Source organism: Salvelinus fontinalis, chromosome 10 (assembly GCF_029448725.1).
Source record: "Salvelinus fontinalis isolate EN_2023a chromosome 10, ASM2944872v1, whole genome shotgun sequence".
Taxonomy (NCBI): domain Eukaryota; kingdom Metazoa; phylum Chordata; class Actinopteri; order Salmoniformes; family Salmonidae; genus Salvelinus; species Salvelinus fontinalis.
Window position 1 is genome coordinate 46,368,920 of NC_074674.1, and position 22,306 is coordinate 46,391,225.

At 45.0% G+C, this 22,306-nt stretch overlaps 1 protein-coding gene and 1 non-coding gene across 2 annotated transcripts; both read right to left on the bottom strand.

Annotated features, from left to right (window-relative positions):
• Nucleotides 1-1,509: 1,509 nt before the first annotated feature.
• On the bottom strand, nt 1,510-18,786 carry LOC129864202 (60S ribosomal protein L23a-like). Its single transcript, XM_055936900.1, has 5 exons — nt 18,680-18,786; nt 17,166-17,346; nt 16,479-16,655; nt 1,984-2,053; nt 1,510-1,573 (listed from the first exon to the last, which is right to left on the bottom strand). The coding sequence occupies exons 1-5, from the start codon at nt 18,702-18,704 to the stop codon at nt 1,559-1,561; spliced, it is 468 nt and encodes a 155-aa protein (XP_055792875.1). The 5' UTR covers nt 18,705-18,786; the 3' UTR covers nt 1,510-1,558.
• On the bottom strand, nt 17,010-17,081 carry LOC129864258 (small nucleolar RNA Z17). Its single transcript, XR_008761221.1, has one exon. It is a non-coding gene; the product is annotated as a small nucleolar RNA Z17 (small nucleolar RNA).
• Nucleotides 18,787-22,306: the final 3,520 nt, after the last annotated feature.

Genomic DNA, 22,306 nt, shown 5'->3' on the forward strand with positions numbered 1-22,306 from the left:
AATAGCTCTTACACAGCCTGGAGGTGTGTTGGGTCCTTGTCCTGTTGAAAAACGATAGTCCCACTTAACTGAAACCAGATGGGATGGCGTATCTCAGCAGAATGCTGTGGTAGCCATGCCGGTTAAGCCTTGAATTGTAAATAAATCAAGTGTCACCAGCAAAGCTCCACCACACCTCCTCCTCCATGCTTCACGGTGGGAACCACACATGTGGAGATCATCCATTAAACTCCTCTGCATCTCACAAAGACACGACAGTTGGAACCAAAAATCACATATGGAACTCATCAGACCAAATGACAGATTTCCACCAGTCTAATGTCCATTGCTCGTGTTTCTTGGCCCAAGGAAGTCTTTTCTTATTGGTGCCCTTCAGTAGTGGTTTCTTTGCAGCAATTTGACCATGAAGGCCTGATTCACAGTCTCCTCTGAACAGTTGATGTTGAGATGTGTCTGTTACTTGAACTCTGTAGCATTTCTTTGGGCTGCAATCTGAGGCTGGTAACTCTAATGAACGTATCCTCTGCAGCAGAGGAAACTCTGGGTCTTCCTTTCCTGTGGCGGTCCTCATGAGAGCCAGTTTCATCTAGATGGTTTTTGTGACTGAACTTGAAGAAACTTTAAAGTTCTTGAAATGTCCCGGATTGACTGACCTCCATGTCTTAAAGTAATGATGGACTGTTGTTTCTATTTGTTTATTTCAGCTGTTCTTGCAATAATATGGACTTTTACCAAATAGGGCTATCTTCTGTATATTACCCCTACCTTGTCACAACTGATGGCTTCGTGATGTATGAATCCACCATTTATCTTCACACTCGGCATTCTTTCAACCAGCTTCATGAGGTAGTCACCCAGAATGCATTTCAATTAGGTGTGTCTTGTTAAACATTAATTTGTGGAATTTCTTTCCTTAATGCGTTTGAGCCAATCAGATGTGTTGTGACATGGTAGGGGTGGCATACAGAATCTAGCCCGACTTGGTAAAACTCCCAAGTCCATATTATGGGAGGTGTTGGACTGCAGCGGGAAGGAAAAGCAGCCAACAAGCGCTCAGCATATGTGGGAACTCCTTCAAGCCTGTGGGAAAAGCATTCCAGGCGAAGAGGCGTGATTAAACAGCGGCGTCACGATTTGGCTCCCAAAGTGGTGCAGTGGTCTAAGGCACTGCATCTCAGTGCAAGAGGCATCACTACAGTCCCTGGTTCGAATCCAGCTGTGATTGGGAGTTCCACAGGGTGGTGCACAATTGGCCCAGCGTCGTCCGGGTTTGACCGTCATTGTAAATAATTATTTGTTCTTACACCGACTTGCCCTGTTAAATAAATACATGTATTTTATTTTTTAAATAGTGGCGTCACATGATATTTAAATACTAGATTTAAATTCCTTTCTTTCCACATTAACCGCTAATCAAAGGAACCAGTGTTGCATGTTTGGTGAGGAGCACCTCCGCGTGTGGGTGTGACCGTCAGTGAGAACCAACCAATAACAGACAAGACGAGGGCGTTGCGTTTGTATAAACATTTATTCCTCTGTACATCTCCCCAGCAGCCGTTTAGATGATGCCAATCTGAAAACACAAGACAGGTTTTAGAGGCATCGTAGGACTGTTATAAGGCGCAGAAAAGGGCATTTATAAAGCCTCACAGAGCCGGTGGTCTCTGGCATCAGTGGTTCCTTTGGAGTCTGTCATTATTCATCAGAAACTATATCATACATCATCTGCTCAGAGCCTCTCCCGCAGTCTGATTGGACACCACATCTCTAGACTCCAAAGCTATTGGCTGACAGTGAACAGAAACGGGTGCATCTCAATACTTCCCAGTAGGCTCCTCTACGAGGACTAGTGTTCCGGCTGCTCTACATTTAAACAGCGGCAGAATAATATGAGACAAACTACAGTCCTGGTGAGAGGAGTCTTGTAGACTACTGCGATGCAGAGACGTTTCTGTCATAATGGCGGTCCACTCTAGAGCTCACCTTGTTGGCGACATCCAGCGCATCGTAATCTGGAGCCAGGCGTACGTATGCCTTCTTCTCACCGTCAGGCCTGGAAGAGAGGGGGGGAGAGGGAGAACGAGTGGGGGAGAGGGAGAACGAGTGGGGGAGAGGGAGAACGAGTGGGGGAGAGGGAGAACGAGTGGGGGAGAGGGAGAACGAGTGGGGGAGAGGGGGAACGAGTGGAGGAGAGGGGGAACGAGTGGAGGAGAGGGGGAACGAGTGGAGGAGAGGGGGAACGAGTGGAGGAGAGGGGGAACGAGTGGAGGAGAGGGGGAACGAGTGGAGGAGAGGGGGAACGAGTGGAGGAGAGGGGGAACGAGTGGAGGAGAGGGGGAACGAGTGGAGGAGAGGGAGAAAGAGTGGAGGAGAGGGAGAAAGAGTGGAGGATATTATTATGACCTCGTGTGTTCCAGCAGGAGTCAGTGGAGTAAATAATATATTAGACTGTAAACATTAACTAAGTCCTTCTAATGTAATAGACTGTAACCATTAACTAAGTCCTAATGTAATAGACTGTAAACATTAACTAAGTCCTTCTAATGTAATAGACTAACCATTAACTAAGTCCTTCTAATGTAATAGACTGTAACCATTAACTAAGTCCGTCTAATGTAATAGACTGTAACCATTAACTAAGTCCTTCTACTGTAATAGACTGTAACCATTAACTAAGTCCTTCTAATGTAATAGACTAACCATTAACTAAGTCCTTCTACTGTAATAGACTAAACCATTAACTAAGTCCTTCTACTGTAATAGACTAACCATTAACTAAGTCCTTCTACTGTAATAGACTAACCATTAACTAAGTCCTTCTAATGTAATAGACTGTAACCATTAACTAAGTCCTTCTAATGTAATAGACTAAACCATTAACTAAGTCCTTCTAATGTAATAGACTAAACCATTAACTAAGTCCTCTAATGTAATAGACTGTAACCATTAACTAAGTCCTTCTACTGTAATAGACTAACCATTAACTAAGTCCTTCTACTGTAATAGACTAACCATTAACTAAGTCCTTCTAATGTAATAGACTGTAACCATTAACTAAGTCCTTCTACTGTAATAGACTGTAACCATTAACTAAGTCCTTCTAATGTAATAGACTGTAACCATTAACTAAGTCCGTCTAATGTAATAGACTGTAACCATTAACTAAGTCCTTCTAATGTAATAGACTAACCATTAACTAAGTCCTTCTACTGTAATAGACTAAACCATTAACTAAGTCCTTCTAATGTAATAGACTGTAACCATTAACTAAGTCCTCTAATGTAATAGACTGTAACCATTAACTAAGTCCTTCTAATGTAATAGACTGTAACCATTAACTAAGTCCTTCTAATGTGATAGACTGTAACCATTAACTAAGTCCTTCTAATGTAATAGACTAACCATTAACTAAGTCCTTCTAATGTAATAGACTGTAACCATTAACTAAGTCCTTCTAATGTAATAGACTGTAACCATTAACTAAGTCCTTCTACTGTAATAGACTGTAACCATTAACTAAGTCCTTCTAATGTAATAGACTGTAACCATTAACTAAGTCCTTCTAATGTAATAGACTAACCATTAACTAAGTCCTTCTAATGTAATAGACTGTAACCATTAACTAAGTCCTTCTAATGTAATAGACTGTAACCATTAACTAAGTCCTTCTAATGTAATAGACTGTAACCATTAACTAAGTCCTTCTAATGTAATAGACTGTAACCATTAACTAAGTCCTTCTAATGTAATAGACTAACCATTAACTAAGTCCTTCTAATGTAATAGACTGTAACCATTAACTAAGTCCTTCTAATGTAATAGACTAACCATTAACTAAGTCCTTCTAATGTAATAGACTGTAACCATTAACTAAGTCCTTCTAATGTAATAGACTAACCATTAACTAAGTCCTTCTAATGTAATAGACTGTAACCATTAACTAAGTCCTTCTAATGTAATAGACTGTAACCATTAACTAAGTCCTTCTAATGTAATAGACTGTAACCATTAACTAAGTCCTTCTAATGTAATAGACTGTAACCATTAACTAAGTCCTTCTAATGTAATAGACTAACCATTAACTAAGTCCTTCTAATGTAATAGACTGTAACCATTAACTAAGTCCTTCTAATGTAATAGACTAACCATTAACTAAGTCCTTCTAATGTAATAGACTGTAACCATTAACTAAGTCCTTCTAATGTAATAGACTAACCATTAACTAAGTCCTTCTAATGTAATAGACTGTAACCATTAACTAAGTCCTTCTAATGTAATAGACTGTAACCATTAACTAAGTCCTCTAATGTAATAGGTGACCAGGTCAGACCAGCGGCCAGGACAGTACCCAATGACTAATAGTTAGAGGCTAGTAATGGACAAATCAGGGTTAGTTGAATAATGTCAGGATTATATCGTTATGTACCTGATGAGCGTGTCTAGTAGCTAGAGGTATAGGGGTAGTGTCCTACCTGATGAGCGTGTCTAGTAGCTAGAGGTATAGGGGTAGTGTCCTACCTGATGAGCGTGTCTAGTAGCTAGAGGTATAGGGGTAGTGTCCTACCTGATCAACGTGTCTAGTAGCTAGAGGTATAGGGGTAGTGTCCTACCTGATCAACGTGTCTAGTAGCTAGAGGTATAGGGGTAGTGTCCTACCTGATCAACGTGTCTAGTAGCTAGAGGTATAGGGGTAGTGTCCTACCTGATCAACGTGTCTAGTAGCTAGAGGTATAGGGGTAGTGTCCTACCTGATCAACGTGTCTAGTAGCTAGAGGTATAGGGGTAGTGTCCTACCTGATCAACGTGTCTAGTAGCTAGAGGTATAGGGGTAGTGTCCTACCTGATCAACGTGTCTAGTAGCTAGAGGTATAGGGGTAGTGTCCTACCTGATCAGCGTGTCTAGTAGCTAGAGGTATAGGGGTAGTGTCCTACCTGATCAGCGTGTCTAGTAGCTAGAGGTATAGGGGTAGTGTCCTACCTGATCAGCGTGTCTAGTAGCTAGAGGTATAGGGGTAGTGTCCTACCTGATCAGCGTGTCTAGTAGCTAGAGGTATAGGGGTAGTGTCCTACCTGATCAGCGTGTCTAGTAGCTAGAGGTATAGGGGTAGTGTCCTACCTGATCAACGTGTCTAGTAGCTAGAGGTATAGGGGTAGTGTCCTACCTGATCAACGTGTCTAGTAGCTAGAGGTATAGGGGTAGTGTCCTACCTGATCAACGTGTCTAGTAGCTAGAGGTATAGGGGTAGTGTCCTACCTGATCAACGTGTCTAGTAGCTAGAGGTATAGGGGTAGTGTCCTACCTGATCAACGTGTCTAGTAGCTAGAGGTATAGGGGTAGTGTCCTACCTGATCAACGTGTCTAGTAGCTAGAGGTATAGGGGTAGTGTCCTACCTGATCAACGTGTCTAGTAGCTAGAGGTATAGGGGTAGTGTCCTACCTGATCAACGTGTCTAGTAGCTAGAGGTATAGGGGTAGTGTCCTACCTGATCAACGTGTCTAGTAGCTAGAGGTATAGGGGTAGTGTCCTACCTGATCAACGTGTCTAGTAGCTAGAGGTATAGGGGTAGTGTCCTACCTGATCAACGTGTCTAGTAGCTAGAGGTATAGGGGTAGTGTCCTACCTGATCAACGTGTCTAGTAGCTAGAGGTATAGGGGTAGTGTCCTACCTGATCAACGTGTCTAGTAGCTAGAGGTATAGGGGTAGTGTCCTACCTGATCAACGTGTCTAGTAGCTAGAGGTATAGGGGTAGTGTCCTACCTGATCAACGTGTCTAGTAGCTAGAGGTATAGGGGTAGTGTCCTACCTGATCAACGTGTCTAGTAGCTAGAGGTATAGGGGTAGTGTCCTACCTGATCAACGTGTCTAGTAGCTAGAGGTATAGGGGTAGTGTCCTACCTGATCAACGTGTCTAGTAGCTAGAGGTATAGGGGTAGTGTCCTACCTGATCAACGTGTCTAGTAGCTAGAGGTATAGGGGTAGTGTCCTACCTGATCAACGTGTCTAGTAGCTAGAGGTATAGGGGTAGTGTCCTACCTGATCAACGTGTCTAGTAGCTAGAGGTATAGGGGTAGTGTCCTACCTGATCAACGTGTCTAGTAGCTAGAGGTATAGGGGTAGTGTCCTACCTGATCAACGTGTCTAGTAGCTAGAGGTATAGGGGTAGTGTCCTACCTGATCAACGTGTCTAGTAGCTAGAGGTATAGGGGTAGTGTCCTACCTGATCAACGTGTCTAGTAGCTAGAGGTATAGGGGTAGTGTCCTACCTGATCAACGTGTCTAGTAGCTAGAGGTATAGGGGTAGTGTCCTACCTGATCAACGTGTCTAGTAGCTAGAGGTATAGGGGTAGTGTCCTACCTGATCAACGTGTCTAGTAGCTAGAGGTATAGGGGTAGTGTCCTACCTGATCAACGTGTCTAGTAGCTAGAGGTATAGGGGTAGTGTCCTACCTGATCAACGTGTCTAGTAGCTAGAGGTATAGGGGTAGTGTCCTACCTGATCAACGTGTCTAGTAGCTAGAGGTATAGGGGTAGTGTCCTACCTGATCAACGTGTCTAGTAGCTAGAGGTATAGGGGTAGTGTCCTACCTGATCAACGTGTCTAGTAGCTAGAGGTATAGGGGTAGTGTCCTACCTGATCAACGTGTCTAGTAGCTAGAGGTATAGGGGTAGTGTCCTACCTGATCAACGTGTCTAGTAGCTAGAGGTATAGGGGTAGTGTCCTACCTGATCAACGTGTCTAGTAGCTAGAGGTATAGGGGTAGTGTCCTACCTGATCAACGTGTCTAGTAGCTAGAGGTATAGGGGTAGTGTCCTACCTGATCAACGTGTCTAGTAGCTAGAGGTATAGGGGTAGTGTCCTACCTGATCAACGTGTCTAGTAGCTAGAGGTATAGGGGTAGTGTCCTACCTGATCAACGTGTCTAGTAGCTAGAGGTATAGGGGTAGTGTCCTACCTGATCAACGTGTCTAGTAGCTAGAGGTATAGGGGTAGTGTCCTACCTGATCAACGTGTCTAGTAGCTAGAGGTATAGGGGTAGTGTCCTACCTGATCAACGTGTCTAGTAGCTAGAGGTATAGGGGTAGTGTCCTACCTGATCAACGTGTCTAGTAGCTAGAGGTATAGGGGTAGTGTCCTACCTGATCAACGTGTCTAGTAGCTAGAGGTATAGGGGTAGTGTCCTACCTGATCAACGTGTCTAGTAGCTAGAGGTATAGGGGTAGTGTCCTACCTGATCAACGTGTCTAGTAGCTAGAGGTATAGGGGTAGTGTCCTACCTGATCAACGTGTCTAGTAGCTAGAGGTATAGGGGTAGTGTCCTACCTGATCAACGTGTCTAGTAGCTAGAGGTATAGGGGTAGTGTCCTACCTGATCAACGTGTCTAGTAGCTAGAGGTATAGGGGTAGTGTCCTACCTGATCAACGTGTCTAGTAGCTAGAGGTATAGGGGTAGTGTCCTACCTGATCAACGTGTCTAGTAGCTAGAGGTATAGGGGTAGTGTCCTACCTGATCAACGTGTCTAGTAGCTAGAGGTATAGGGGTAGTGTCCTACCTGATCAACGTGTCTAGTAGCTAGAGGTATAGGGGTAGTGTCCTACCTGATCAACGTGTCTAGTAGCTAGAGGTATAGGGGTAGTGTCCTACCTGATCAACGTGTCTAGTAGCTAGAGGTATAGGGGTAGTGTCCTACCTGATCAACGTGTCTAGTAGCTAGAGGTATAGGGGTAGTGTCCTACCTGATCAACGTGTCTAGTAGCTAGAGGTATAGGGGTAGTGTCCTACCTGATCAACGTGTCTAGTAGCTAGAGGTATAGGGGTAGTGTCCTACCTGATCAACGTGTCTAGTAGCTAGAGGTATAGGGGTAGTGTCCTACCTGATCAACGTGTCTAGTAGCTAGAGGTATAGGGGTAGTGTCCTACCTGATCAACGTGTCTAGTAGCTAGAGGTATAGGGGTAGTGTCCTACCTGATCAACGTGTCTAGTAGCTAGAGGTATAGGGGTAGTGTCCTACCTGATCAACGTGTCTAGTAGCTAGAGGTATAGGGGTAGTGTCCTACCTGATCAACGTGTCTAGTAGCTAGAGGTATAGGGGTAGTGTCCTACCTGATCAACGTGTCTAGTAGCTAGAGGTATAGGGGTAGTGTCCTACCTGATCAACGTGTCTAGTAGCTAGAGGTATAGGGGTAGTGTCCTACCTGATCAACGTGTCTAGTAGCTAGAGGTATAGGGGTAGTGTCCTACCTGATCAACGTGTCTAGTAGCTAGAGGTATAGGGGTAGTGTCCTACCTGATCAACGTGTCTAGTAGCTAGAGGTATAGGGGTAGTGTCCTACCTGATCAACGTGTCTAGTAGCTAGAGGTATAGGGGTAGTGTCCTACCTGATCAACGTGTCTAGTAGCTAGAGGTATAGGGGTAGTGTCCTACCTGATCAACGTGTCTAGTAGCTAGAGGTATAGGGGTAGTGTCCTACCTGATCAACGTGTCTAGTAGCTAGAGGTATAGGGGTAGTGTCCTACCTGATCAACGTGTCTAGTAGCTAGAGGTATAGGGGTAGTGTCCTACCTGATCAACGTGTCTAGTAGCTAGAGGTATAGGGGTAGTGTCCTACCTGATCAACGTGTCTAGTAGCTAGAGGTATAGGGGTAGTGTCCTACCTGATCAACGTGTCTAGTAGCTAGAGGTATAGGGGTAGTGTCCTACCTGATCAACGTGTCTAGTAGCTAGAGGTATAGGGGTAGTGTCCTACCTGATCAACGTGTCTAGTAGCTAGAGGTATAGGGGTAGTGTCCTACCTGATCAACGTGTCTAGTAGCTAGAGGTATAGGGGTAGTGTCCTACCTGATCAACGTGTCTAGTAGCTAGAGGTATAGGGGTAGTGTCCTACCTGATCAACGTGTCTAGTAGCTAGAGGTATAGGGGTAGTGTCCTACCTGATCAACGTGTCTAGTAGCTAGAGGTATAGGGGTAGTGTCCTACCTGATCAACGTGTCTAGTAGCTAGAGGTATAGGGGTAGTGTCCTACCTGATCAACGTGTCTAGTAGCTAGAGGTATAGGGGTAGTGTCCTACCTGATCAACGTGTCTAGTAGCTAGAGGTATAGGGGTAGTGTCCTACCTGATCAACGTGTCTAGTAGCTAGAGGTATAGGGGTAGTGTCCTACCTGATCAACGTGTCTAGTAGCTAGAGGTATAGGGGTAGTGTCCTACCTGATCAACGTGTCTAGTAGCTAGAGGTATAGGGGTAGTGTCCTACCTGATCAACGTGTCTAGTAGCTAGAGGTATAGGGGTAGTGTCCTACCTGATCAACGTGTCTAGTAGCTAGAGGTATAGGGGTAGTGTCCTACCTGATCAACGTGTCTAGTAGCTAGAGGTATAGGGGTAGTGTCCTACCTGATCAACGTGTCTAGTAGCTAGAGGTATAGGGGTAGTGTCCTACCTGATCAGCGTGTCTAGTAGCTAGAGGTATAGGGGTAGTGTCCTACCTGATCAACGTGTCTAGTAGCTAGAGGTATAGGGGTAGTGTCCTACCTGATCAACGTGTCTAGTAGCTAGAGGTATAGGGGTAGTGTCCTACCTGATCAACGTGTCTAGTAGCTAGAGGTATAGGGGTAGTGTCCTACCTGATCAACGTGTCTAGTAGCTAGAGGTATAGGGGTAGTGTCCTACCTGATCAACGTGTCTAGTAGCTAGAGGTATAGGGGTAGTGTCCTACCTGATCAACGTGTCTAGTAGCTAGAGGTATAGGGGTAGTGTCCTACCTGATCAACGTGTCTAGTAGCTAGAGGTATAGGGGTAGTGTCCTACCTGATCAACGTGTCTAGTAGCTAGAGGTATAGGGGTAGTGTCCTACCTGATCAACGTGTCTAGTAGCTAGAGGTATAGGGGTAGTGTCCTACCTGATCAACGTGTCTAGTAGCTAGAGGTATAGGGGTAGTGTCCTACCTGATCAACGTGTCTAGTAGCTAGAGGTATAGGGGTAGTGTCCTACCTGATCAACGTGTCTAGTAGCTAGAGGTATAGGGGTAGTGTCCTACCTGATCAACGTGTCTAGTAGCTAGAGGTATAGGGGTAGTGTCCTACCTGATCAACGTGTCTAGTAGCTAGAGGTATAGGGGTAGTGTCCTACCTGATCAACGTGTCTAGTAGCTAGAGGTATAGGGGTAGTGTCCTACCTGATCAACGTGTCTAGTAGCTAGAGGTATAGGGGTAGTGTCCTACCTGATCAACGTGTCTAGTAGCTAGAGGTATAGGGGTAGTGTCCTACCTGATCAACGTGTCTAGTAGCTAGAGGTATAGGGGTAGTGTCCTACCTGATCAACGTGTCTAGTAGCTAGAGGTATAGGGGTAGTGTCCTACCTGATCAACGTGTCTAGTAGCTAGAGGTATAGGGGTAGTGTCCTACCTGATCAACGTGTCTAGTAGCTAGAGGTATAGGGGTAGTGTCCTACCTGATCAACGTGTCTAGTAGCTAGAGGTATAGGGGTAGTGTCCTACCTGATCAACGTGTCTAGTAGCTAGAGGTATAGGGGTAGTGTCCTACCTGATCAACGTGTCTAGTAGCTAGAGGTATAGGGGTAGTGTCCTACCTGATCAACGTGTCTAGTAGCTAGAGGTATAGGGGTAGTGTCCTACCTGATCAACGTGTCTAGTAGCTAGAGGTATAGGGGTAGTGTCCTACCTGATCAACGTGTCTAGTAGCTAGAGGTATAGGGGTAGTGTCCTACCTGATCAACGTGTCTAGTAGCTAGAGGTATAGGGGTAGTGTCCTACCTGATCAACGTGTCTAGTAGCTAGAGGTATAGGGGTAGTGTCCTACCTGATCAACGTGTCTAGTAGCTAGAGGTATAGGGGTAGTGTCCTACCTGATCAACGTGTCTAGTAGCTAGAGGTATAGGGGTAGTGTCCTACCTGATCAACGTGTCTAGTAGCTAGAGGTATAGGGGTAGTGTCCTACCTGATCAACGTGTCTAGTAGCTAGAGGTATAGGGGTAGTGTCCTACCTGATCAACGTGTCTAGTAGCTAGAGGTATAGGGGTAGTGTCCTACCTGATCAACGTGTCTAGTAGCTAGAGGTATAGGGGTAGTGTCCTACCTGATCAACGTGTCTAGTAGCTAGAGGTATAGGGGTAGTGTCCTACCTGATCAACGTGTCTAGTAGCTAGAGGTATAGGGGTAGTGTCCTACCTGATCAACGTGTCTAGTAGCTAGAGGTATAGGGGTAGTGTCCTACCTGATCAACGTGTCTAGTAGCTAGAGGTATAGGGGTAGTGTCCTACCTGATCAACGTGTCTAGTAGCTAGAGGTATAGGGGTAGTGTCCTACCTGATCAACGTGTCTAGTAGCTAGAGGTATAGGGGTAGTGTCCTACCTGATCAACGTGTCTAGTAGCTAGAGGTATAGGGGTAGTGTCCTACCTGATCAACGTGTCTAGTAGCTAGAGGTATAGGGGTAGTGTCCTACCTGATCAACGTGTCTAGTAGCTAGAGGTATAGGGGTAGTGTCCTACCTGATCAACGTGTCTAGTAGCTAGAGGTATAGGGGTAGTGTCCTACCTGATCAACGTGTCTAGTAGCTAGAGGTATAGGGGTAGTGTCCTACCTGATCAACGTGTCTAGTAGCTAGAGGTATAGGGGTAGTGTCCTACCTGATCAACGTGTCTAGTAGCTAGAGGTATAGGGGTAGTGTCCTACCTGATCAACGTGTCTAGTAGCTAGAGGTATAGGGGTAGTGTCCTACCTGATCAACGTGTCTAGTAGCTAGAGGTATAGGGGTAGTGTCCTACCTGATCAACGTGTCTAGTAGCTAGAGGTATAGGGGTAGTGTCCTACCTGATCAACGTGTCTAGTAGCTAGAGGTATAGGGGTAGTGTCCTACCTGATCAACGTGTCTAGTAGCTAGAGGTATAGGGGTAGTGTCCTACCTGATCAACGTGTCTAGTAGCTAGAGGTATAGGGGTAGTGTCCTACCTGATCAACGTGTCTAGTAGCTAGAGGTATAGGGGTAGTGTCCTACCTGATCAACGTGTCTAGTAGCTAGAGGTATAGGGGTAGTGTCCTACCTGATCAACGTGTCTAGTAGCTAGAGGTATAGGGGTAGTGTCCTACCTGATCAACGTGTCTAGTAGCTAGAGGTATAGGGGTAGTGTCCTACCTGATCAACGTGTCTAGTAGCTAGAGGTATAGGGGTAGTGTCCTACCTGATCAACGTGTCTAGTAGCTAGAGGTATAGGGGTAGTGTCCTACCTGATCAACGTGTCTAGTAGCTAGAGGTATAGGGGTAGTGTCCTACCTGATCAACGTGTCTAGTAGCTAGAGGTATAGGGGTAGTGTCCTACCTGATCAACGTGTCTAGTAGCTAGAGGTATAGGGGTAGTGTCCTACCTGATCAACGTGTCTAGTAGCTAGAGGTATAGGGGTAGTGTCCTACCTGATCAACGTGTCTAGTAGCTAGAGGTATAGGGGTAGTGTCCTACCTGATCAACGTGTCTAGTAGCTAGAGGTATAGGGGTAGTGTCCTACCTGATCAACGTGTCTAGTAGCTAGAGGTATAGGGGTAGTGTCCTACCTGATCAACGTGTCTAGTAGCTAGAGGTATAGGGGTAGTGTCCTACCTGATCAACGTGTCTAGTAGCTAGAGGTATAGGGGTAGTGTCCTACCTGATCAACGTGTCTAGTAGCTAGAGGTATAGGGGTAGTGTCCTACCTGATCAACGTGTCTAGTAGCTAGAGGTATAGGGGTAGTGTCCTACCTGATCAACGTGTCTAGTAGCTAGAGGTATAGGGGTAGTGTCCTACCTGATCAACGTGTCTAGTAGCTAGAGGTATAGGGGTAGTGTCCTACCTGATCAACGTGTCTAGTAGCTAGAGGTATAGGGGTAGTGTCCTACCTGATCAACGTGTCTAGTAGCTAGAGGTATAGGGGTAGTGTCCTACCTGATCAACGTGTCTAGTAGCTAGAGGTATAGGGGTAGTGTCCTACCTGATCAACGTGTCTAGTAGCTAGAGGTATAGGGGTAGTGTCCTACCTGATCAACGTGTCTAGTAGCTAGAGGTATAGGGGTAGTGTCCTACCTGATCAACGTGTCTAGTAGCTAGAGGTATAGGGGTAGTGTCCTACCTGATCAACGTGTCTAGTAGCTAGAGGTATAGGGGTAGTGTCCTACCTGATCAACGTGTCTAGTAGCTAGAGGTATAGGGGTAGTGTCCTACCTGATCAACGTGTCTAGTAGCTAGAGGTATAGGGGTAGTGTCCTACCTGATCAACGTGTCTAGTAGCTAGAGGTATAGGGGTAGTGTCCTACCTGATCAACGTGTCTAGTAGCTAGAGGTATAGGGGTAGTGTCCTACCTGATCAACGTGTCTAGTAGCTAGAGGTATAGGGGTAGTGTCCTACCTGATCAACGTGTCTAGTAGCTAGAGGTATAGGGGTAGTGTCCTACCTGATCAACGTGTCTAGTAGCTAGAGGTATAGGGGTAGTGTCCTACCTGATCAACGTGTCTAGTAGCTAGAGGTATAGGGGTAGTGTCCTACCTGATCAACGTGTCTAGTAGCTAGAGGTATAGGGGTAGTGTCCTACCTGATCAACGTGTCTAGTAGCTAGAGGTATAGGGGTAGTGTCCTACCTGATCAACGTGTCTAGTAGCTAGAGGTATAGGGGTAGTGTCCTACCTGATCAACGTGTCTAGTAGCTAGAGGTATAGGGGTAGTGTCCTACCTGATCAACGTGTCTAGTAGCTAGAGGTATAGGGGTAGTGTCCTACCTGATCAACGTGTCTAGTAGCTAGAGGTATAGGGGTAGTGTCCTACCTGATCAACGTGTCTAGTAGCTAGAGGTATAGGGGTAGTGTCCTACCTGATCAACGTGTCTAGTAGCTAGAGGTATAGGGGTAGTGTCCTACCTGATCAACGTGTCTAGTAGCTAGAGGTATAGGGGTAGTGTCCTACCTGATCAACGTGTCTAGTAGCTAGAGGTATAGGGGTAGTGTCCTACCTGATCAACGTGTCTAGTAGCTAGAGGTATAGGGGTAGTGTCCTACCTGATCAACGTGTCTAGTAGCTAGAGGTATAGGGGTAGTGTCCTACCTGATCAACGTGTCTAGTAGCTAGAGGTATAGGGGTAGTGTCCTACCTGATCAACGTGTCTAGTAGCTAGAGGTATAGGGGTAGTGTCCTACCTGATCAACGTGTCTAGTAGCTAGAGGTATAGGGGTAGTGTCCTACCTGATCAACGTGTCTAGTAGCTAGAGGTATAGGGGTAGTGTCCTACCTGATCAACGTGTCTAGTAGCTAGAGGTATAGGGGTAGTGTCCTACCTGATCAACGTGTCTAGTAGCTAGAGGTATAGGGGTAGTGTCCTACCTGATCAACGTGTCTAGTAGCTAGAGGTATAGGGGTAGTGTCCTACCTGATCAACGTGTCTAGTAGCTAGAGGTATAGGGGTAGTGTCCTACCTGATCAACGTGTCTAGTAGCTAGAGGTATAGGGGTAGTGTCCTACCTGATCAACGTGTCTAGTAGCTAGAGGTATAGGGGTAGTGTCCTACCTGATCAACGTGTCTAGTAGCTAGAGGTATAGGGGTAGTGTCCTACCTGATCAACGTGTCTAGTAGCTAGAGGTATAGGGGTAGTGTCCTACCTGATCAACGTGTCTAGTAGCTAGAGGTATAGGGGTAGTGTCCTACCTGATCAACGTGTCTAGTAGCTAGAGGTATAGGGGTAGTGTCCTACCTGATCAACGTGTCTAGTAGCTAGAGGTATAGGGGTAGTGTCCTACCTGATCAACGTGTCTAGTAGCTAGAGGTATAGGGGTAGTGTCCTACCTGATCAACGTGTCTAGTAGCTAGAGGTATAGGGGTAGTGTCCTACCTGATCAACGTGTCTAGTAGCTAGAGGTATAGGGGTAGTGTCCTACCTGATCAACGTGTCTAGTAGCTAGAGGTATAGGGGTAGTGTCCTACCTGATCAACGTGTCTAGTAGCTAGAGGTATAGGGGTAGTGTCCTACCTGATCAACGTGTCTAGTAGCTAGAGGTATAGGGGTAGTGTCCTACCTGATCAACGTGTCTAGTAGCTAGAGGTATAGGGGTAGTGTCCTACCTGATCAACGTGTCTAGTAGCTAGAGGTATAGGGGTAGTGTCCTACCTGATCAACGTGTCTAGTAGCTAGAGGTATAGGGGTAGTGTCCTACCTGATCAACGTGTCTAGTAGCTAGAGGTATAGGGGTAGTGTCCTACCTGATCAACGTGTCTAGTAGCTAGAGGTATAGGGGTAGTGTCCTACCTGATCAACGTGTCTAGTAGCTAGAGGTATAGGGGTAGTGTCCTACCTGATCAGCGTGTCTAGTAGCTAGAGGTATAGGGGTAGTGTCCTACCTGATCAACGTGTCTAGTAGCTAGAGGTATAGGGGTAGTGTCCTACCTGATCAACGTGTCTAGTAGCTAGAGGTATAGGGGTAGTGTCCTACCTGATCAACGTGTCTAGTAGCTAGAGGTATAGGGGTAGTGTCCTACCTGATCAACGTGTCTAGTAGCTAGAGGTATAGGGGTAGTGTCCTACCTGATCAACGTGTCTAGTAGCTAGAGGTATAGGGGTAGTGTCCTACCTGATCAACGTGTCTAGTAGCTAGAGGTATAGGGGTAGTGTCCTACCTGATCAACGTGTCTAGTAGCTAGAGGTATAGGGGTAGTGTCCTACCTGATCAACGTGTCTAGTAGCTAGAGGTATAGGGGTAGTGTCCTACCTGATCAACGTGTCTAGTAGCTAGAGGTATAGGGGTAGTGTCCTACCTGATCAACGTGTCTAGTAGCTAGAGGTATAGGGGTAGTGTCCTACCTGATCAACGTGTCTAGTAGCTAGAGGTATAGGGGTAGTGTCCTACCTGATCAACGTGTCTAGTAGCTAGAGGTATAGGGGTAGTGTCCTACCTGATCAACGTGTCTAGTAGCTAGAGGTATAGGGGTAGTGTCCTACCTGATCAACGTGTCTAGTAGCTAGAGGTATAGGGGTAGTGTCCTACCTGATCAACGTGTCTAGTAGCTAGAGGTATAGGGGTAGTGTCCTACCTGATCAACGTGTCTAGTAGCTAGAGGTATAGGGGTAGTGTCCTACCTGATCAACGTGTCTAGTAGCTAGAGGTATAGGGGTAGTGTCCTACCTGATCAACGTGTCTAGTAGCTAGAGGTATAGGGGTAGTGTCCTACCTGATCAACGTGTCTAGTAGCTAGAGGTATAGGGGTAGTGTCCTACCTGATCAACGTGTCTAGTAGCTAGAGGTATAGGGGTAGTGTCCTACCTGATCAACGTGTCTAGTAGCTAGAGGTATAGGGGTAGTGTCCTACCTGATCAACGTGTCTAGTAGCTAGAGGTATAGGGGTAGTGTCCTACCTGATCAACGTGTCTAGTAGCTAGAGGTATAGGGGTAGTGTCCTACCTGATCAACGTGTCTAGTAGCTAGAGGTATAGGGGTAGTGTCCTACCTGATGAGCGTGTTGACCTTGGCCACGTCGATGTCGTACAGCTTCTTGACGGCGTGTTTGATCTGGTGCTTGTTGGCCTTGACGTCTACGATGAAGACCAGCGTGTTGTTGTCCTCGATCTTCTTCATGGCCGACTCTGTCGTCAGAGGGAACTTAATGATGGCATAGTGGTCCAACCTGGGGAGAGGGAAGGACAGGAGGGGGGGGGGGGGGGAGAAGGATGGGGGGGGGAGAAGGATGGGGGAGGGAGAAGGATGGGGGAGGGAGAAGGATGGGGGGGGAGAAGGATGGGGGAGGGAGAAGGATGGGGAAGGGAGGAGGGACGGGAGGACAGGGGGAGGGAGAGAGGTAGAAGGATGGGGGAGGGAGGGAGAAGGATGGGGAGGGAGAGAGGTAGAAGGATGGAGGTGAATAGGAGCTCACTTTCAGCGTGCACCAAACTAACGCTGCAACCCACCCCCCTTCAAAATGGCATTCGCCCCACCACCATATTTGAACCCCATTAAAAAAAGACAGTTCTGTTACTCTAAAGGTGCATCAGTGGTTTATAAGGATGGAATCATGAGACATCATACTTTGATCGCTGTTACCATCATTTGCACCCCGAGCAGAGAAACGAACCACCAAACAGATGAGTGGCTTGTACATGTTGGTACCAACGCCATGCTTACAGTTTATATGACTTACTTATTCCTGCGAGGGGCACTCTTGCGGGGGTACTTGGGTTGTCTGCGGAGGCGCAGGGTTTTGGGGCGGCGGAAGGTCGGAGAGGTTCTGACCTTCTTCTTCCTCTGGCTGTGGACTCCTTTCAGAACAGCCTTCTTGGCCTTCAGGGCCTTTACCTTGGCCTCGGTCTTGGCAGGGACAGCTACAGAGGGAGATAAGACGTTACAACTGGGTTTAGGCAGGGACAGCTACAGAGGAGAGAGAATGTTGCACCTTGGTTAAGGCTTGAACAGCTACAGGAGATACGTTAGACAGGGTTTCTAAACTAAAGCGGGTTAGTTTAACATCCTAAAATCAGAACACTGTTGAACATCTGACCCGTTCATCTATCTAAATAATTACCAAGGCATTGCAGCTAACAACCAATTAGTCTTTACATGACCGGTATGCTCTAAATACCTGCATCTGACAATTTTTTATTTTCTTGGGAGAGCTCAGAAAGACATATCTGGGATCGCAAATTCCTTCTGAAATTATTAACACATCACCTAGTACACTTCTCAAAAAGGTTGGGATGAACTTGATATATGGTGGGATTTACCCGTTTCTCTTATTTGGCGGGTCAAGTGTGTAAAGACAAATATATTACCAGAATTCTTCTATCTTTCTCAAACCCTGCCCTTTCCTACTCCTAAAGGTGTTTTAATTTGAGTTTAATGGGAATCCACCCTTTACTGATGTTTGGGGGAGGCTTTCAGCAGTTTCTAAAGTCATCACCGTGGCAATGAATAACTTATTTTCTAGCATTGATGTGAAAGTCATTGTTTCGTTAATAATTGAAATTAATACCAGGTTTTGGGGAGTGTTCATGGGTTGGAAGGGTTTTGACAGATGTGCTCCCATGCAGCCTGCTGTTCTGTGTTGGTGGAATAAGGGGGCATTCTGTGTCATATGTACCTTATTTATTTTTTACAATGAACAAAAAGCCAATATATATTTTTTTTTTAAGTAGGCTAACATTTGTCAAGCCATTGAGGTTTACAATTTGATGCATACCTTCAATACATTTAAAGTATGTACAACGCAGCACATAACGCAACGGTCTTTGAAATGAATGTACTTCTGGTTACTAAAACGCAATGTGATCGAGGCGTTACTACAGGCCATGCTGTCAAGACTACCCCAACAAAACAACGTGACGAATAAAAATGTAATACACCATACACGGGTTGCAATCACTCAAGTAAGCTCAAACTTATGAATTAATATCATTAAAAAATCATTAATACACGGAATGAAACAGCCAGTAATGTTTCAGCGAAATGACTAGCTAGCATAGCCACATTGGATGGAAACATGGCGGGTGGCTACTTTCTACATTTCGCGACTTTTGGACAGATAAAATAACTAAGGACGTCTGTGACTTTCAACGATTGTAAAGAACATATATCCATCGTTGCACACAGGTATAAACAACATGTGTGGTTGTTCATATTAAGTGATTTTACGCAATAACAATGTAGGGATTCACAGACCTTCCTTCTTCGCCTTCGGTGCCATGATGAGAAAGGAAGAACGCTTGGGGTTTCCGCAGCTATAATACAGGGGCGAGACAGGGGGCACTCATATCTCGCGAGAAATGGCGAACTGCATCGTGGTAATTGTAGCGTCAGAATATGGATATACGTGGGCTACAGTCCAAACCGTATCTGTGTTCGAATACCCATACTAACATACTGTATAATACACGGTATCCTTTCAGTTGAGCGTAATAGCGCGTCGCCTGTCTACCGGAAGTTGATGCTGTTGCCATGCAACTTCTTGGTAGCTTGTTAGCATAACACATTAGTAGCTAGACATCTTACGACTTCATTAACAATGTCAATTAAGAACGCACAACGACTATATCACATAGCTAAGCTAAGAATGACGTGAATAATCAAGTCAATAAGTTGAGTTTGTAAATCAGACATCATATCAGACATATCGTATCAGACGTATCATATCAAACATATCATATCAGACACATCATATCAGCTTGACTGCATCAAATGCAGCAATGAGTTTCACTGCATGTTTGCATTTAACAAACCTTAATGATTGCACAAAGATATCAAGCTCTCTTTTAAAAATCTATAATAAGGGGGTAGTTTTCAAAAAAATATATACATTTGTGTATAAAGAATCTGGCTAATACAAGTCAATTATTGAACAGGAAATTGAAATCATAATTTTGCAATACTGTAAACCAAATTTGACATCACTGTGTGTGAAATTGGCAATAATAAATCATGCAACTCCACCCACAGCGAAAGAAAATCTGTTCAGTAGTTTCAGCGTCATTCCCACAAAATGTACAGTCATTACACTCTACAATGAATTTCAATCTTAAAAATGTATTTGATGGATAAATATCATTCAGAATTTTAAAATGGTTCCTCTTTGGCCTTGAGTTGTATAGGGAAAGACATTTTCTTGGTTTACAGATTCATCAAAATTTGACAGATATAATTCAATTTGAACTGTTCTGGGAAGAATTCTTTGGAAATACCTTGTCTAACATGTTTACTGTTAGTTGTTTGCAGGATAAAGAGTTATCTGTGTATGAAGATGGTAGGCAAGGAGACACATCTGAATAAAATAACATTCCCTTCACCAGCAGTACAACACTAGAAGGAATAGCACTTATGACTGTACAATATTGCTTGGGTCGACAAGGAAAGTCATATTTTATAAAAAATCATTATAGCTGAAGATATTACCACTTTCATCTATTATATCTGTAACAGACCAAATTTATTTTTGTTCATAGATTCTTCAAAGAATATGGTTTTGTTACGGTGCTGACAAGATAAATGTCTCTCCGGCATGGTGGGCTGTCTAGCTCCCGCCTCTCCTTTCTTTGGATTGGTGCATACATCTCATTATTGTAATACTTTTTTAGAATATTCGATGAGGGGCGCTGACATCAACCGCCTGTATTCAATGGATATTCTACAGTGCATTGTGCGAAAGTATTCAGACCCCTTGACTTTTTCAACATTTTGTTACGTTACATCCTTATTCTAAAATTGATCAAATATCCCCCCCCCCCCCAATCTACACACAATACCCCATAATGACAAGGCAAAAACAGGCTTAGAAATGTTTGCAAATGTATTAAAAATAAAAAACAGAAATATCACATTTACTTAAGTATTCAGACCCTTTAATCAGTACGTTGTTTAAGCACCTTTTGACAGCGATTACAGCCTCGAATCTTCTTGGGTATGATGCTACAAGGTTGACACACCTGTATTTGGGAGTTGCTCCCATTGTTCTCTGCAGATCGTCTCAAACTTTGTCAGGTTGAACGGGGAGCGTCGCTGCACAGCGATTTTCAGGTCTCTCCAGAGATGTTCGATCAGGTTCAAATCTGGGCTCTGGCTGGGCCACTCAAGGATATTCAGAGACTTGTTCCGAAGCCACTCCAGCGTTGTCTTGGCTGTATGCTTAAGGTCATTGTCCTGTTGGAAGGTGAACCTTCGCCCCAGTCTGAGGTCCTGAGCGCTCTGGAGCAGGTTTTCATCAAGGATCTCTCTGTACTTTGTTCTGTTCATCTTTCCCTCCATCCTGACTAGTCTCCAAGTCCCTGCTGCTGAAAAACATCCCTACAGCATGATGCTGCCACCACCATGCTTCACCGTTGGGATGGTGCCAGGTTTCCTTCAGACGTGACCCTTGGCATTCAGGCCAAAGAGTTCAATCTTGGTTTTATCTGACCAGAGAATCTTGTTTCTCATGGTCTGAGAGTCCTTAGGTGTCTTTTGGCAAACTCCAAGCGGGCTGTCATGTTCCTTTTACTGAGGAATGGCATCCGTCTGGCCACTCTACCATAAAGGCCTGAGTGCTGTAGAGATGGTTGTCCTCCTGGAAGGTTCTCCCATTGCCACAGAGGAACTCTGGAGCTCTGTCAGAGTGACCATCAAGTTCTTGGTCACCTCCCTGACCATGGCCCTTCTCCCCCAATTGCTCAGTTTGGCCGGGCGGCCAGCTCTAGGAAGAGTCTTGGTGGTTCCAAACTTATTCCATTTAAGAATGATGGAGGCCACTGTGTTCTTGGGGACCTTCAATGCTGCGGCAATTTTTTGGTACCCTTCCCCAGATCTGTGCCTCGACGCTCTACGGACAATTCCTTCAACCTCATGGCTTGATTTTTGCTCTGACATGCGCTGTCAACTGTGGGACCTTATATAGACAGGTGTGTGCCTTTCCAAATCATGCCCAATCAATTGAACAAGTGGACTCCATTCAAGTTGTAGAAACATGTCAAGGATGACCAATGGAAACAGGATGCACCTGAGCTCAATTGAGTCTCATAGCAAAATAAATTAATACTTATGTAAATAAGGTATGTTTATTTTTAATAAAATTGTTAACATTTCTTAAAACCTGTTTTAGTTTAGTCATTTTTGTGTATTATTGTGTGTAGATTGTGTCTTAGAAATAATTTTACACAGGGACACTCAAAGTCAATCTTAAATGAATCATTGTTTATTGTCAACGTGCTGGAGAGGTTCCAACCAACTCAATGCACCATAGTACACATGTCAATCAGGAGCTCTGCCGGGGCAGTCCCAGCAGTTGTCTTATAGACGGCTATACACAGACAAGTTATATTTGCATTATTTAGCATAATTAATTCATCATTATCGTTTTGTTTCATTTATGTGACCGACCAATACTGGTTTATAACATGTGACAGACCAATACCTCACAAGGATTCTTCTCTCTAAGCCACAGGTGTCAAACTCATTCCACGGGGGGCCGAGTGTCTGCGGGTTTTCGCTCCTCCCTTATACTTGATTGATGAATTAACATCACTAATTAGTTAGGAACTCCCCACACCTGGTTGTCTAGGGCTTTATTGAAAGGAAAGACCAAAAACCTGCAGACACAAGGCCCTCCGTGGAATGAGTTTGACACCCCTGCTCTAAGCTGAGACCTTGAAACGGAAATATCTTTTGTTCTCAAAACAAGGTTCCGGGCGTACTGCCAAATTGCAGATACTGACAAGTGAGGATTCCTTCAAATCAGTCACTTGCATGAACACAGAAATTAGTTATTAGAACAGCTCAAGTATAACATTTCCATCACAATTGATTAGGGGAAAATGTCATCCA

Bases quoted from the DNA above. Each gene is read 5' to 3' on its own strand.
- LOC129864202 (XM_055936900.1), bottom strand. From the start codon at position 18,704: ATGGCACCGAAGGCGAAGAAGGAAG. The intron at 16,656-17,165 runs GTAAGTCATATA...CCCTCTCCCCAG, and splicing joins AGTGCCCCTCGCAGGAATAA to GTTGGACCACTATGCCATCA. The intron at 2,054-16,478 runs GTAGGACACTAC...CCTCTCTTCCAG, and splicing joins AAGGTCAACACGCTCATCAG to GCCTGACGGTGAGAAGAAGG.